Source organism: Adiantum capillus-veneris, chromosome 14 (assembly GCF_014529385.1).
Source record: "Adiantum capillus-veneris isolate H3 chromosome 14, ASM1452938v2, whole genome shotgun sequence".
NCBI classification, from domain to species: Eukaryota; Viridiplantae; Streptophyta; class Polypodiopsida; order Polypodiales; family Pteridaceae; genus Adiantum; species Adiantum capillus-veneris.
In genome coordinates, this window is record NC_140944.1 from 88,519,605 (window position 1) to 88,538,406 (window position 18,802).

The window sequence follows — 18,802 nt, forward strand, 5'->3', positions numbered from 1 at the left end:
AGTCGATGGACCGGTGTCATATGCGGAGGTAGTGGCCTTTGCAAAAGTCCACAAAGAAGCTCTTGAAGAAACGTCAACCAAGGCAAGGATGGTCCAATCCGATAGCATTAATAGAGCCTGTTGAAGCAAAGGAGATAAAAGCACAGTGGATGCTAGAGGGTCTGCATATGCAAGAAGAGCCAAAGATATTATGGTTGCAGAGAGACAGGGTTATTCCTATGCCTCGGATGCCACACAAGAAAGATCCAGTGGTTGAAGAGGTATTGATGGTTCCAAGCCAGGGAAATATGGTTGCAGATTCAGATATGGATGGTCACATCCCTGGGGAGTGTGCTCATGGCCGACAAGTGAGATTTGTTGATACGGTTGAAGCAATAGTGATGGACGAGATTCCATATTCTGCAACAGCGGAAGAGCATGAGTCAAGTGGAAACAACTCTTTCGATGGAGATAACACAAGGGAGGTGGACTCCACTACGTCAAGGTATGATATTTACGATATTATGCATGTAGATGAGGTGGTCACTGAGCAGCATGAGACAAGTATAGAGATGCCTTGTGTGGACCAAGGGGTTGGGCAACCCTCTCTTTTGCTTTGGGATGATAGGGTATCGAAGGTTGGTGGCATGTTGTTGATAGGTATACTTTTGAAGGTTGCTTTACAATCAACTTTGCACCGTTTGCAAAGCTCTTTGGATGCAGATTATGTTATGCAAAGCCCTCTAGCAAAGGGAGGAATGATTTTAGGTGATGCAATTGCTTCAAATGTGGGTGTATACGCTCATTTTGGGTATCAAGCATTCATATGGATACAAGTTATTGAAGAACCATGCTATGTGAGGCTACGGCTTGTTTACAGGTTTGTAGGTGTCAAGGATATATTGCTCACACATGTTTTACAGACAGGTGGTTGTTTTCAATGCCATCAATTTGATCTTGGTGGAGCTGACGTCATGCATGGGGCATATCATGCCTTTCCTTTTGATCCAATGGGATTCTACAGCTAATAAAATCTCTCTCTATCTATCTACTGCTTATGTACATACTAAGTATTAGTTTTCAAATATGCAATCATCTCTTATCTAATTAATTGTATGGTTGAGCATCAATGCTCAATGAGGGGGTGGGAAATGATGGTAGATATGAAGATGGTCAGCCTATGGAAGTGGAAGAAGCCCAAACATAGTAGTTTGTAGGAAAATGACGGGGACCTTGAGTAGGTGTTTGATGTAGCTAGGAGATAGGTACGCAGAGATGGAGCACTCTCTAGTCAAAATTGCAAGTGTTTCTTGCTATCACTGGTGACATGAGAAAATGTTGATATCACACGGTTGGGAGCGGGACAAGGGTTTCTGAATACAGATGGTATGAGGTTTATGATATGGCATTTTGATCGAGATGTCTGCAGGACATGCAAGACACTCTACTGCTAGGATCACTACAAGAGGCTATTCATATTAGCGACGCTCACACAGCGACGCTCAAAAAAGAAATTTCCGGCGTCGCTCTGAGCGTCGCAAATTTCTTTGTAAATTTGCGATGCTCATAGCGACGCCGGCTGGGCTAAAAAAATAACAGAGCGCGCCAAAAAACTTAGATCTCAGATCTGAGTTTTTCGGCGCCCTCAAGCAAGGAGCAGGTAACGCTCTCCCTCTCTCTCTCTCTCTCTCTCTCTCTCTCTCTCTCTCTCTTTTTCTTCTCCACACACACACACACACACACACACACACACGAGGAGAGGAAGGAGAGCCAAGTATGCTCCTTCCCTCTCCTCATTCTCATGTTCCCTTCCCCTCTTTCTCTCTCCCTCGCTCTCTCTCACACACACACACATACACACACACATAGTGTTTTTGAGAGAGAGAGAGAGAGAGAGAGAGAGAGAGAGAGAGAGAGAGAGTACAAACAGAAACAAAAACGCACACACACATAAACAAAGAATGCACACACACAATGAGAGAGGAAAAGAGAGAGAGAGCATGCATAAACAAAAAACGCACGCATTGAGAGAGGAAAAGAGAGAGAGAACATGCATAAACAAAAAACGCACACATTGAGAGAGGAAAAGAGAGAGAAAACATGCATATGATCCAAAAAAATGCACACACATTGAGAGAGAAAGAGAGAGAAACTAATTTAACGTCGTAGGAAACTAATTAAAATTAAAAGACCTAAAGATCTAGCCGACGAGGAGTTGAACTCAAGACCTTTTATTCAAGAGGGAAATGGCATAATCAATCTATCATACTTGGCATGGGTGATAGAAAGGTTATACCATTTATCTCTTTTTATTGGCACACACATCCACACACGCGCACACACACAAGAAGAAGAGAGTTATAACGTCGTAGGAAACTATCATAAAAGACGTTAAAGATTAGGTTAGATGTAGACTTACGTTAAATTAGATTTAGGTTTATTTAAGTTAAATTAGATTAGATTTAGGTTTATTTTTAATTATATTTACGTTTATTTACGCTGGATTTAGATTTACGTTATATTAGATTAGATTTAGGTCTCCATAGACTGCAATGCCTGATGAAGCGGGTGAAGAAAGCCCTCAATGGAATATAGGATATTGCTGCCTTCACTCATGGTGGGCTCCGTCGATCCAAAAGTACTGGTGAAATGTCTTCGGAAGATAGAGAAGAAGGTGGATCTTCAGGGCGGCAAGAGTCACTACATCCCCGACACAATGACCATTTAGACAACCTCTAGTCATTCAACAGCAACTTCAAAGTTAGTAACAAGAGCAAGAACGGTCTAAAGGGCCAATTACTGTCGTCAGATGTGGATGGAGATGAGGCAGCGTCACCGCCGGAAGTTAACTCTCACATCTTTAGTGATGAGAATGCCAACTCTTACCGAGTTATATGAAAAATTATGTGTTAAATCAATTTTAAGGTTCTTATAATCCCTGTTAGTTTAGTTCTTTGTTTTTAATATAACATAATTTACGTTAGATTTAGATTTATGTTATATTAGAGTAGACTTAGGTTTATTTAGGTTTACCCTCACACACACACACACACACACAAGAAGAAGAGAGTTTTAACGTCGTAGGAAACTATCCCAAAAGACGTTAAAGATTAGGTTAGATTTAGGTTTATTTTTAGTTAGATTTATGTTTATTTAGATTTACGCTTATTTACGTTAGATCGAGTCCACGCAAGAATTACTTACGGTTTAGGGTTTAGAGTTAGACGAACAGTGAAAAGATCTACTGTGAAAAGATGTTAAGATGCTGTGAAGTGCAACAGCTAGAGAAGAGGCAAAGGGGTTTTGTCCACTACATGCAGTATCATGTAGACGTGGGTCTGTAGATTTCTTGTACCCACAAATATAGGTATTGACCAATAAAGACGAGATTATAACCCGGTGGTTCTGATCTCCGTGCACCTCTAGACCGAGGTGTGAGGGGATTGGACATGACTAGAGAATGTGAGGTAGAGAGAGGGAGAGAGAGAGAGAGAGAGAGAGAGAGAGAGATAAGACGAAGAATGCCAATAGAATATTATTTTTGTTGTCCAGGTTATAAGATTTTTATCCTCATTATGAGTAGTGACGAGGATGTGGGACCGTCCAACCGAAACACCTATCTCTCAACGAGGGTCTTATGTCCTTGTAGTCAATGCAAGCATGCTGTGCGACGGACAAGACGTGTTTCTTTGCAGCACGTTCGCGAATTTGGCGAGTTCGATACATCTATTATAGATCGAGTTGTTGCCAATTATAACTCGTCGGACTCTGACACTGGCCAACAAGCAGCAATCTTGCAACCCCATAGACGTGTTCGCAGGCGCTTTGGTCAAGCAGCATATGTGAGGCCACAAGATGTAGCCTCTAACAGCTCGGGGGATGATCATGCAGAGCACATTCCCAACGAGGCAATGTTTGAGCCCGAGATTGATGAAATGATCGAGACGATCATGGATTCAGAAAGGCTTATCTATGATGATATGAAAAGTGAAGCCGATACGCCATTGTATAATGGAGCACGTATGTCTAGATTGAAAGCACTCCTGGTTCTTCTCAACATGCAAGCAAAGTTTGGATGGAGTGACACTAGCGTCACAGCGCTTTTCAGGTGATCTATTACAATTAGTTTACTTTAATAAAACTCTAAATGTATAATGATCTGATAGATTTTTACACGACTGTATCGTATTTTTATGTTGTGTAGATTGCTTAAAGAGCACATACTACCAGCTGACAATGTGATGCTAGATTCCCGAGATGAAGCAAGAAAGATTTTGTGAAACTTGGGGATGGATTACAATTCTATCCACGCTTGTCGTAATGACTGCATTCTTTTCAGAGGGGAATACATAGACATGGAGAAGTGTCCGAAATGTGATTCCGAAAGATATCGAGTAGATCTCCACGGGACAAAAATTCCACAAAAGGTTTTGCGACATTTTCCTCTGCTTCCTCGCATCAAGCATTTCTTCGAATGTAAGTCCATGGCCGCCCTAGCATCATGGCATGAGGAGAATAAATCTTCGGATAGTGTGTACGAATTCCTGCAGATTGCGCAGCCTGGAAACATATAGATGGAACATGGTCGGATTTTGCCAGGGAAGCTGGAAATTTGCGCTTAGGCCTGCCTATGGATCGCGTAAATCCATTTGGTCAAAGATCAACATCTTACAGTGTATGGCCCGTTGTCATCGTCAACTACAACATTCCCCCGTGGTTGACTACGAAGAAGGGGCACCTATGGCTAAGCTTGATTGTGCCAGGGCGATATAATGTCGGGAATATGGATGTGTATCTTCATCCACTATTAGAAGAGCTACAACAATTGTGGATTGGCATAGAGGTGGTGGATATGAGCCGATACACAGGACGACGGAATGCTTTGATCAGAGGCATTCTAATGTGGACCATGCATGACTATGCCGGGCTAACAGAATGCTCAGGTGATCTATTGACACTCCTCACTCAGACACTGTAAATCTTGGTTTTTCCCATAGTTGATCTATTATCATGTGTATACATGCAGGGCTTCAAACAAGCGGATATAGAGAATGTGTCACATGTGGACCTAGACTGAATGCACGTAGGGCGCCCTCACTGAAGAAGCAAATCTACGAAGGTCATCAAGCGTATCTTCCAGAGAATCATGTGTTACGCGATGGATTTTTGGGAAGAGAGCCACCAAGGATGTCTGCACAAGCATGGTTAGAGTAGAACGAGATGTGCGATGACGGATTGCCTCCAGGGATGAAGAGACTATCTCTATGGTACGAGTTACCATACTGGCCCCGACTCATGATCAATCACTTGCTCGATCCAATGCACATATTCAAGAATGTGGGTAATCTACTATGGGACCATCTGACCGGCAAGAAAGATACTTTGGGAGCCAGAGTTGACCTTAGAAATGTGGATCGTATGGAGCAATATTGGCCGCAAACAGCGTCTGATGGATCGATAAAACTCCCTAAAGCACCATGGATTTTCACACGAGCCCAAGAACGCAAAGTAAAAGAGACCATTCGATCTTTGCGGACCCCCACTAGCGTAATGCACTCGCTCCAAACGTGTTTTACTAAAGAAGGAAAGCTTACCGGTTTGAAGTCACACGATTGGCATAAAATGTGTCAGGTACGTTCATAGTGGACTTTAATATCATTGCATAAAATGTGGACTTTAATATCATTGCTGCACATACTTTACAGTTTATTTTACCGGTTTCCATTGAGGGATGTTTGTCTCTCGACATCCGTAACACAATCTACAAACTTGCAAAGCTGGTGCAATGGATCTCACAAAAGGAGATCAACGTAGACTCCATACCATTCGCCAAACTAAATGCTGTGGAGCTTGTGTGCATGTTTGAGAAACATTTTCCTACTACCATACTAACCATTCAGGTGCATCTTATTGTTCACATAGTTGATGAGGTGGAAATAGCTGGCACAATTCATTCCAGATGGATGTTCTTCTTAGAACGTTTCATGAAAACTCTTAAGGGATATATGCGTCAAAAGGCACGTCCGCAGGGTAGCATGGCAGAAGGTTGGTTGGTATCAAAGTCCCTAGTGTACATTGGAGAGTGGCTAGAAGGATTTGATAAAGCCCGGGACACGCTATGGCGAACCATAGATGATGAGCACATATCTGGGAATGTCATGTGCAATCTCGGTGTTGAGAAGAAGATGACGGAAGATCTAGAGGCTAAAATCAACCGATTTTGCATTCTTCACAATCTAGTAATGCAAAAGTGGATTTCACAATATGAGGATGCAAAGCAAGAGCGACAAAGGGCACGAATCGAGTGGAGACAGAGAAGACGACCACCGATGCACTATCCCACGGTTCTAGAGAGCCTACCAACCTTCATGAGCTTAAGATGGTTGCACAACCAATTGAAAAGCGCACAACAATGCGGTGACGAAGTGACTGAGGAAGAGTGGGACTACTCTCGGGGTTGCGCGACCAAGGTAAGTTTGCAATGTACGACTAGCAAGTGACTTTATTTATAAACGTTTGACCGGCTACTCATAATCTTTGTTCGTTGTAGTATAAGTCATACACAGCAGCATGGTGTAAAGGTCGGCATTTTAGGGTGGAACGAATCGACAAAAAGCGTTTTACTCAAGATTGTGGAATCATGGCAAAATTTGAACAGTCTAGTCGACAACGTTCCTCTGATGCAGATCCTGTGGTGGCGGAACTCACTTACTTCGGCACGCTGCAAGAGATTTTGAGGATCGATTATAGCCGTCGCTATTTATGGCTCTGTAGCGTCGCTATAGTCTTCTGTGTAAACGTCGCTATAACCGTCGCTATGACCGTCGCTATATAGAGAGGCTTATAGCGACGCTTATAGAGACGCATATAGCGACGCTCTCATAGCGACGCTCATAGGGACGGTTTTAGCGACGCCGGGGGTTATAAAAACCCAGTGTATTTCCGTCGCTAACAGCGTCACAAGAGAGCACAACCTCTTGTAGTGGATGTGTATGCCAAATGCGGCATTGTATAGGTCATTCGTGGTGCTAAGATAATGTGTGTGTCAGATGGGACATATAACAGGTCAAAGGTCTACACTTAGAGGGAATTACCATATTGAAACCCTAAGTGGTGGTGCCATGGTGTATGCAGAGCGGGTGCTAAAGCTAGGTGAATTCAAAGTTTTTTGCGAGCTTGAAGGTCGTTATTTGGCTACTCTCAAATTGGGTGACATAGCAGTCATATCACTCTCCGTGTGGTGCAAAGTCCAGTGAGATAGGAAGAGAAATTTTCTTCACCATGGTGAAGAGTGTGAGCAGGCGAGCAGTGCAAAAGTAAGATAAACACCCGTTTTTTAATGTAAGTGATTCAAATTGCACATTGATGGCATGGGAAAGTATGCCACACATGGATTTTTTCACTAAACTAAAGCTTGGACTTAGTATAGAAAAAAAGAATTGCATGAGAGATGACGCGACTGTAGGTGGAAGGAGAGGAGTTTTGCAAGGTGGTGGCGCCATCAGGAGGTGCATGGCTGTAAGACAAGAGAAGCTAGAGCCTGAGAGTCCACCACCCATTATATAGGCAAACCCCTGGCCCTTTGGCCTAGTTGGACTCACCGTTCCACATCGCCTAGCCTGGCCCTACTCTTGTCTAGTCTGGCCTTGCTCGTGTCCTCTCATTACTCCCCCCTTAAGAAGATTTTTCGTCCTCAAAAACAAAAGTGGGAACTTCTTCTTAAGAACACTAATGTTTTCCCAAGTGGCACTTTCTTTAGGTCGGTCTTTCCACTTGATTAAGTCTTATTGGCGTACGTGATGGCGTGTACACAACTCATGATAATCAAGGACACGTTCAGATTCATGCGGTAGAGTAGGAGATTCAGTGAACTCAACCAAAAATTATTGGTCAATGACATCGTCATCCCCATGTAACCGCTTATGTAAATGGCTTACATGAAACACCAGATGAATGCAAGAATGTGAAGATAGTAATAATTTGTAGGCACGATCACCTACTCACTTGAGTATTTTGAAAGGCCCACAATATTGGAGAGATAATGTAGGTGTCAGCCCAGTTTTCACACTTCTAAATGTTCTGGCACACGTAAAAATACTTCCTCCCCTTCTTCGAAGGTAACTTGCCGATGTTTCTTATCAGCGTACTTCTTATACCGATCTTGTGCTCGTCGAACATTCTAACAAGAAAGTTTTAACATATTCATGTGGTCTTGGAGAAAATCCTTAACATGTTAGAGTTTTTTGGTTGCCAACCCCAGCGTAACTGGTGACCTAGGTTGAAACCTGTACATAAGCATGAAAGGACTAAAACCTGTTGTGACATGCTTAGCACTGTTGTAGGCAAACTGGAGAATAGGTAATTATTCTTCCCAGTCTGGCTGTCTCTTGCTGACGTATGCTCTTAGCATATCCTCTAGCACCTGGTTAACCCGTTCTGTTTGACCATCTCTTTCTGGATGATCAGCTGTACTGAGGTTTAGTTGTCTACCCAATCGTTTAAATACAGCTCTACAAAAGTGGCTATTAAACTTTGGATAACGGTCACTAACAATGTTACTTGGAAAATCATACAATTTGTATAGATTGTCCACAAATAACTTGGCTAGTTTTGGTGTCTTAACCGTTGATTTGGTCGGAATAAACTTACATAGTTTAGTCAACCTGTCTACGTCACTATGACATTTGGAGCACATTACCGCTCAGATAGACGCACAAAAACAAAGGAAAAGCTCAAGTCAAAACATCTCGGAGGCGATAATGCTCGAGGCAATGCACGCGGTAATTGGCCCGGCTATATTTCGATGCTTATTTCCGCAGGCTTTACAACAAGAATTACCGCAAGCATTACCGCGCACGCGAGTATTTAAAAAAAAAAGCAGATGACCATTTGGATGGTCCTTGGTAGGACCCATCCAAATGTTCATTTTCCTTTTTTTTCCTATACATTTAATAAATAAAAAAACAACAATTTCATTGTACAAAAACTTTGGGCCAAAATCAAATGTTTAATTATATTGGAGAAACTGTTCATTACAAAATTGCCCAAATAGGCGATGCATGGCGGCTATACAACTGTGGCCAAAAGAAGACTTTGGGCCAAAATCAAGTGTTTAATTATATTGGATATTACAAAATTGCCCAAAGAGGCTATCGGATACATGGGGGCTATACAACTGTGGCCAAAAGAAGACGGACCCAAAAACACTCAGAGGATTGAGATACTCGGATCCTGGGACCTCTCGAGGGACTCCGTGACTCTGGAAAAAAAAAACAACAAAACGTTAATTAATACAAATGGATACATAACTCTGCATGCACTCATTTAAAAAAAAGTTCACACTTACAGGATGTAGTGTACGACATGCATTTTCAAATTCTTCGCGATTGATTTTGTTGTTTTCATACAGCCAACACCATGTCTGATATTCGGAGTGGCTCTCTCTGTATCTCTACATCTCTCGGCTTGGGCGGGTCATAGTAATATTTTGCTATATATCAATTAAAAAATATCACAAACCTAACTTTATTACCACAAATTAAATCAATTCAAATGAAAATACGCGCACTCACAAATTTTTCTTTCCAAGCCGCTTTTCTGCCCGAGCCGTAATGCTTGGGCGTTTGCTGCACCCTCGCCTCCACCTGCTGAGTGTGCACCCTAGCACCTGCCGCTCCCTCGTCCTCCAGCTCAACCTGGGCTTTCTCCCACTCCTCGTTGTGAACATTTCCAGGGCGATAGTTGTGACCCTCATGAGATTCAAATGTTCTCTTTGCCGCCCTCCGCACACTAGACTTCTTATTTTTCAAGAAATTCTTGACGTACTCCTCGAGCCACTGCCTGGAGAACTCTTCCACTTTCAGATTAGGGAACCGCATGAGCAATGTCGTGTGAATGTACGTCAAGTCGATTGGGTCCTGATCTTTGAAAGATCTGAAGAAATCTTGGTATGTCTAGTGGATCAGCTGGTTAAGGTGCCCTCCAAATGTCCTCCCCAAAGAGGAACCTAGATCCACTTCCCATGCTCGATGTATATAATAGTGGTAGCCATGAGCGTCCGGGGCGGGCGCATCGCGGTCCTCATCCTCATGTGGAGCTCCAAGGGGTGAGCGAGGAGGTTAGGGTGTAAGAGGAGGTGAATCTGTAGCACTGCCCCCTCCACCACCAAAGCAGCACGAGCCACTACCTCGACGAGAGTGTGATCCACCACTAAGGGAAGAGCGCTGCCCACCCAAAGAGCGCTGGCCCGAGCCCAAACCGCTGGGTGGTGTAGGCAACGGATAACTCAACGATGCGGGCGTGGATCGCTGTAAATGCAAGGTGGAGGGAGGTGCGGGTGACGGGAAAGTCGAGGGTAAGGTGGAAGGAGGCATTGTGGGAGGCACACTCTACACGATCGGATTGCCGGCCCCCGTTGTTGCAAACGGTGAGAGCCCATAGGCAGCCAACTATGCGGGTGTGTATCACCCTAGAAGACTCTGCTGCGAGGATAGCCACTCTGCCTAGGCGCGGTATACCCTCTCGAGGTCGAGGTCGTGTACTGTATCTCGGAACCATCAAAAGCCGAAGGTGGATTGTGGATGGTGGGAGGAAGACTGCGAGTAGTTAGCATCACAAGCGTCCTCGTAAGAGAGGCCCTCGGCGAGAAAGTCCTCTATGGGTTGATAGCCGGACGTAGAAGAGGATGCCATATCCTACAATTTCACAAAAAAAAGGGACCCTAATTAACATTGGATTCTAGTCAAAGTGAGATTCTTTGTTGCATAGGATTCCTCCTTGCATAGGATTCCTCCCTGCATAGAATTCCTTTTATCTCCTATTCAAGAAATGGTTTGTGTGCTTATTTTTTTTGCATCCATTTAGAGTGTGTGTGTGTGTGTGCTTCTAGTTAATCTATTGTGTATGTGTGTTAGTGTGTGGCAAAGATATTAATCTAGTGTGTGTGTGTGTGTTGGACCTTAATCTACCGTTGGGCTTCTTGGTGACCATTGGGGTCTCAATCAACATCATCGCACACCCAAATGAAGGTATGTTTTGGTATGCTTGTAACACATGCACACTAATGCTTGCATTAGTGTGGGCTTGGACAAGCATTAGTGTGAAAACACACTAATGCATGCCCAAGCATACACTAATGCAAGCGTTAGTGTGTGCTTGTAACGCATGCACACACTAATGCTTGCATTAGTGTGTGCTTATGCACAAATTAATGTGTGAAAACACACCAATGCATGCACACACACACTAATGCAAGCATTAGTGTATGCTTGTACCGCATGCACACAGTAATGCTCGCATTAGTGTGTGTGTGCATACATTAGTGTGTTTTCACACACTAATTAGTGGACAAGAACGCACTTATGCAAGCACTAGTGTGTAGACACACTAATTTGTGCACAAGCACACACTAATGCAAGCTTTAGTGTGTGCTAGAGAGGTATGCACACACTAACGCTTGCATTAGTGTGTGCTTGGGCACAAATTAGTGTGTGGAAACACAATAATGCATGCACACACTAATGCTTGCATTAGTGTGTGTGTGTGTATAATGCATGCACACGTGGTGGCTAGTTTTTAAAAACATGGTTAATAATGATTAGTAATGAACCATAATTAGAGGGAAACAACAAAATTAAGAAGTTCTTTCTTCTTCCCAATCAAAAAGACTTGCTTATGAAAATGTGAGAGCTTAATAAGCATGAATTTTAGTAAGTATAAAAATAAATCACTTTCAAGAAAGTGTAATAGCATATAAGCATGAATTTTAGTAAGTAAAAGAATAAATCAGTTTCAAGAAAGTGTAATAGCAGAAAGAGGAAAAAAATTTATTACCTTAGTGTGTCTGTGTAGTAGAGCCTTCTCTTTGCTTTGGGAGAGTATTGAAGAAGCGAGTTGACGTACATTTCTTGAAGACCACCGATTATGCCACTTGGAATGAGAGATGCAAGAGGTGAAAAAGAGTTCAAGCTATCGAAATCTTGAGATTAATTAGGAGAAAGGATAGGCATAAGTTAATGTGAAGAAGAAGATCAAGTTTTGACAAACTTGATAGGGGTTTTGGCCATGGTTTCTCTTGAGGAGAGGTGTGTGTAGGAGGTGTTTGTGAAAGAGGCTTGGCTATGGATTTCTCAAGGTTACTCTCAAATTTTCACCTTGAGAAAATGAAGGAGAGAAGTGTAAAATGAGAACAAAAGCACTCTTTTTATACATATTTATGATAAGTGCCTTTACTTCTCGTGATATGTTATCTTCCTTATCCATAAGGTCTTTTTAACTTATCTTGCTTCTCAAAACATCTTCAACAAGCTACTTGCCTCATCCTTATCCTTATCTTTGCATTGTTTATCTTTTCCTTCTCCTTTTCCTTTTTTCTTATCCTATCTTTTTCCTTTTCCTTATCTTTTTCTTTATGTTTATTTTCTCAAAATGAAAAGATTTTTTTTCATGCATTCATTATGTCCGTATTCCCATGGCGTAAGTCGAAAGTGGCTCATGGAAATTCCTGGAATGCAATTTTGGATTATATTTGCAAGCCCAATGTATACTTGATGATACCTTGATCATAAATCAATTTTTGCATTAGGAGAATTTTGGACTCAATTTTTGGGCCCTATAGAAAACACCACCTCAACATAGAGAGAGATAATTTAAAAAAACATAAGAGTAGCAATTTTATTTCTCATCGTTCATATGCAAAAGATCGATCGATCACTTTAATGCATGCTCGTACAGAATGCTTTTCAAGAGCCCAATTTAATGTGCATATAAATCCATGTCCATGAATCTTAATGAGTGATGTGATGTGCGATGAGAGAAAACACATTCGAGATGTTTTCAAACGACAAAAAGAATACCATGAATGCATCCAAAACATCAAAAAACCTTAGGATAGCACTTTAAAACACTCAAATATGATGTCTCTAGCTTAAGATATAGCCTTTTAAAGCACAGGGCCTTAGGAGATCAAAACTAAGTGAATAGAGGCCCAAGAGACCCCTCATGGTCACATATCTCATATTTGCATAATCTTGTGGTTTCTCCATATACAAAGTTTCCTCCAAGTCTCCATTCAGAAATGCATTCTTTACATTTATTTATTTCAACACCTGTTTTAACACAACAGGCATTGCAATAAACATCTGAATGATAGACATCTTGGCTACAAGGATGAACATCTCCCCATAATAAATCCCAAGAGTCTCTGCATAACCTTTGGCCATAAGTATAGCTTGTACCCTCTCAAAATTCCATCAGCATTATGCTTTATTTTGTAGACCCACTTACATTCATTTGTGCTGTTTTCCTTTGGTAATGTTACCAATTTTTATGTTCCATTTGTATCAAGTGCAGCCATCTCTTCATCCATAGCTTGCCACCAGCTTTCATCCTCAAAACATGTGGGTTTTGTCATAAAAAATAATATCTAATTCTCCCAAAATATTTTCTCATGTGTAACTGATCATTTAATATGGGAAAGTACCAGGGGAGTAAAAGCTAGAATATTGGTAAGGCTGCCAGACCAGTATCTGTACGGATCCAAAGGAGGGAAAATAGGGATCCAAAGTGGGACACTCTGCAAAAGAGCAATGTGCTTCAATGGGGCTTGATAGTCCTAAGGTTCAGCTCCGTTAAGACTTCCATAGGCTAAAGTTCCTAATTTTATTACAATTGTCCAAAGGCCAATGTAGGGGAAATTTGGATGGTCATGGGAAGACTTTTTAGTCTTCCCACATCCCTATCAAGGAGGGGTCGAGCCATGAGAGTAGGGGATGACTATTGGATAGTCTACCAGAAGACTATTGGACAGTCTACCAAGGGGTCCAATGAGCTTTCAACAGCCCAATGGATTTCTTGATTCTTATTGGCCAGAATACTAAGAGGTCCAATAAGAGTTTAGTTGATTTATTTAAGTACCTAATTCTCTCACAAAAGGAGAAAGGGGGACACATGTCTCGAGGCTATTAACTATGCTGCTAATTTGTGACTTGCTAAGATTTACAGGAGCCAATGGGATGCCAGCATGAGCAAATAGCAAGAGGGGTCGACCAAGATGAGAGGGAAGACTGCATTCTACTCCAACACTAGGTGTGTTTTCCAAGTCTAAATTGGTGCATGAAGCTTCCATCTTCATTGCACCATCAAGTTTTGTTAAGGAACACAAAGATTGTATTGTACAAAAGTTTCCTTTGATGGGAGAAGCTGTAATACAAAGCCTTTATGGGGGGGGGGGGGACTGGCTCCTTGTAAATCTGGTGCTCGATCAACTGTTAACTGTTGTCAATTATTCTATTTCTCTCTCTTTTCAAGTATTGTCAATGCCAAATTAGCTAGGTGTAAATTTATAGGTTGCTTTCTCAAATTAAGTACTCTCTATATGCTCATTACGAACTTGTTCTTAATGAAATTCTCACTATGTTATCAATTTCCGCTACACACAAGTTACTAGTGCATTAAATGTTACAAGTTCTACTTCCTTTGTAATCCTTACCATAAATGCACCATGATGAGCCACATGACTATCATAATTCAAACTCCACACATGATTTCTTGCTCTTTCTAACATGTGTGGTCCAGGATCATTTCTAGCTACGCTATTCCGTACTTGCATCCTTCTTATACCCGGAGTCTTCATAGGGGGTATTCCAAACTTCTCATCCAAACTCTATGCAGAACCACTAATATCACCATAATCATAATTATCATGCAAATTTGGTAACTTGGGGGCATCATCAACTTTTTCCTTTCCTTTCCTTGATACATTTGAAGTTTTCCCAGGACTCACTATTTCACGTAACCTGCCACTCCATGGATTCTCACCGTGACTTGCACTAGAGGACCCTTGTGGCCCACTCAAGACTTGACCTATATTTTTTGCAGCCACATCCTCTCTTACATCGGCAGCCAAATCATCTTTTTTGTGAGCATACCAACTTTCCAGTTCATTAAAAATGCTATCCTTGCTCACTCACACTTTACACGTGATAGGATTGTAACACTTGTATTCTTTTTTCTCAAGGGAATAGCCAACAAGCACGTTCTTTTCGATCAATATTACTTATTATTTCATCTCGAACATGCACATAAGCAATACATCCAAACGATTTAAAATCCAATGCATCTCATGTTTCACCAGTGAGTGTTTCTTCAGAATTCATATCATGTACTATAGTAGTAGGGGTCATGTTCATAATGTAGACACTTGTAGCAACAACCACAACCCAATAACAATGAGGCATGTTCTTCTCATTCATCAATGCTCTAGCCAATTGTGTAATGATCCTATTCTTCCACTCAGCAACACCATTTTTCTACGAAGTGTACCTTAATGAAAACTACCTTTGAATTCCATGCTTTTTTTGAAAACCATTGAATTCATTGGAAAAGTATTCTCCCCCTCCATTTGACCTCAGGCACTTTACATGTTTCCCGATCTAATTTGCAAGCAGAACGTTGAATTTTTGAAAATGCATAAACACCTCACGTTTTTGCTTCATGAAGTAGACCCATACCTTCCTCGTATGGTTGTCAATGAAAGTCACATAGTATCTACATCCACCCATAGATGCCTATAGATGCTCTCTGAATCCATGCATTTGTATGCACTAAATCCAATGCATGGTTGCATGATTATCATGAGAAAAGGATTCTTTTGCTTGCTTTCCAAATTGACAAGCTTCACATACTTTTTGCACTTCAATAACCTGAAACGTAGTTAAATATGCTACAATCTCTTTAGTATGCATCATTTTCAGCCTCTGCAAATTTACATGTACAATCTGTTTATGCCAGATCTCTACATCTAGAATAACACCTGCACCTTGCACAAACATGACAGCATTCACTTTGGGCACATTTACATCCAAAGTAAACATTTTGCCCACTTTCTTTCCTTGTGAAACCAAGTTTTTGTCCTTATTATGCTCTTTGACAAAGAGACCATTGGAGTTAAACCTGATCTTTAAACCCTGCTCAATCATTTACCCAATAAAGAGCAGGTTCTTTGTAGTGCTGGGTACATGTAGTACATCAGCCAGGTACTAAAATTTACCATCTAACATAGACAATGGTAGATTTCCTGTATGCATAATAGGACGTGTAGTATCATCCCTAGTTTCTACATAACCAACACTTTATAAAGTCTTCATTTGCTTGAACCATTCACCATGGATGGTCATGTGGTTTGATGCACCCAAATCCACATAAAAAACATTATCACTAGATTTTTCCGCAGGTGCAAACATAGTATTCAACAGATTTTTCCACATTTGCAGACATAGTATTCATCATGTGCTGCGCGACAAATAGCCCCTCGGGCTCATCTGCATTCATGCTAGTGGTTGCATAGTTGTTTTTTGCCTTCTATCTTGACAATCACATTCAAGGTGACAATGTCATCCATAGCCCCAACATACTACATTCCTGTGTTGACATGCATTATTGCACTACACCTTTCTAGAATCTCTTTGGCTCCCCTTGCCTCAAAAGTCTCCTCGACCACAACCTGTGTTATGGCAATGATTTTTTTTTTCTTGTTGTGCTTGGTCGTTCCCTTTTTCTTGGCTTTGTCCACGATTTGTATCACATCCTCTTCCTCTTCCTCTATTGTTGAAAAGGAGATATGCAAAAAAAAAAATCACCATACGTCGAGAAATGTTCTCTCCAAGATGGATGCCAGTTTTAAATTTTATGTACTCAGGACCCAAACCTTGCAAACAGACTTCTAATTTATCATCATCATTGACTATAACACCAATCGATTCAAGTGACTCACGTACATTCTTTTTCTTCAGAGAATAGTCATTGATGGATATACTTGAACAGTATTCAGCTCAGTCTTCAACTGCAGCTTCCTTGCCTTTGTTCTGGTCACATCCAATGACAACAAAGTGTCCCAAGTCTCTTTGGGAGATTGAGCACTCTCTATATGTCAATCATAGTGTCCTACACATTAAAAAAAGTCCAATACATGACCTTGCACACCCCCAGGCTCCAATATTTAAATGTCTTAAATTGCACAACACTTGTACCGTCCTCTAACAGTGGTGGTGCTATCTCATGCTCTTCATCAATGTAGTTTGGTCATTCTAAACTTCCAAGCATGGAAGTTGTTCTTGTCTAGCTTTTCATTGACAACCTAGTTAAGCCCATCATTGTTGGACGACATGTTTCCACCCCTTCACACACTCTTTCAGCAGCCTGCTAAAAATATTTAGTTACCACTTGTAACCACAATCTATCAGACACTTGTGTCACTGTACTAAATAGTATCTGTGCATAGTGCATCCACACCAAAGATTTTTGCACCATCTTTATGCACATATGTAGATTATTGAATCTTAGCATTTCTGTACGCGAACGCACTCTAACTCCAAAATGAGGAACGAAGCGCAATCTGACTACAGAGTCTCAGTGGTAAGGACCTTTAGATGCACACACTTCAAAAGCAATCACCTTATTTGGATATCAGTGATGATGGCTCCCGGGCATACGGAAGTTGCTTCCTAGATTGCTCCTGCAGCCCCTCAGACACAACCAGACTCTGTTACCATGTCAAGAAATAGAGCAGAAGAGAGGTTTTGTAAGCATGCACACACACGTGTGCGTGCATGCATGCACACACACAAAGATGGATGCAAAAGACGGCACTTACTGTTCCTGACAAACTAAAGATAAGAGGGCTACAAAACATAAAGGAAAATACAACGTAAAAGGGGAACTCATACAATGGTTTAGTATGAACCTCTAGTGACTGAGGTAAGTAGATAAGTGTGCCATCACTCTAGTAGGTAGACCAGATGTGTGTAGTACAATTGTAGTATTACTCACAGAGATATGTGTATCCACCAAGGCACGCCAATGATGATGATTGTTAGTGGTATTCATCCAAGAGTCGTACAGGTTGACCTTGACATCTCAACAGGTTTGGTGTGATGTTTGAGTATTTGACGTTGTGTCCCTTGTGCTTGTTATTGTCTATGTCTCATGAGCCTACGATGAGCCCTCTCCATAACTACCTTGCCCAAATGTTGATGAGCCCCAAGAATGGCCAAGTGTTTGTAGGCGTTTACTTGTGTTTCAAAGACACACCGACCTCTTGCAACCTTGGGGAGTGTTTTTGCTAGTAGGGGATGCTCTTTGATGGTTTATTGAGAAATTCCAAAGTGACAACTGAGTGGATCTTATATTTATAAGGGCTCTTTTTAAAAGAGCCCATTTTAGGAGGGCCCTTAATTCACACTATACTTTTTTTTAAAGAGCTATTATCTTTTAAATGGTTTGGACAATGATTCTACATAGGCTGTATATTTTTGACTACCAATCCACCAAAGGCCAATTGAACTTAGAGGCAAGCTACATGAGTATCTCATAAGCTCAGCAAGACCTTGATCTAGAGAGGGTCACCGCAAAACAATCTACAAAGGTAATCCAATAAACATAGCTATAGAATCAAAGTTGATTAAACAAGTATAGAAAAGGAACCCTCAATGCCAATTTGGTCCTTCAAAAATCCACTTTTTCTACTTTTACAAGAGGAAATATTTGTGCTAAGCACAATAATGTAAAAAGCGAGGACCCGAGGGTGCAAAAAACACTCTTTGGCTGGCAAAGCATTAGTCCAGAATCTTCAAGTCTTAATAATGTCCGTACTTAAGAGTGGGAGTTTTTAGGCTTATGCTCTCTAGCTTATAGAAAAGATGAGCATACCTAAGTCACGTCCCTCATGCTGGAAGAGATAAGCATAATAATCAAAGTCTATTAACTTGATCCTTGCTGTTTGGCCATTTTAGCAAACAGATGCCCATCTCTCTCGATGCTAGGCTGA

The 18,802-nt window shown here is 41.4% G+C and overlaps 1 protein-coding gene across 1 annotated transcript; it reads left to right on the forward strand.

Moving 5' to 3' along the window:
• Positions 1-218: 218 nt before the first annotated feature.
• LOC147442729 (uncharacterized) lies at positions 219-1,007 on the forward strand. The gene has a single exon (XM_086529416.1). It carries the CDS (start codon positions 219-221, stop codon positions 1,005-1,007), a length of 789 nt encoding a protein of 262 aa, XP_086385542.1.
• The last annotated feature ends 17,795 nt before the right edge of the window (positions 1,008-18,802 follow it).

What these genes read in the sequence shown, in the direction of transcription:
- LOC147442729 (XM_086529416.1), top strand. Translation starts at nt 219, where the DNA reads ATGCCTCGGATGCCACACAAGAAAGATCCAGTGGTTGAAGAGGTATTG.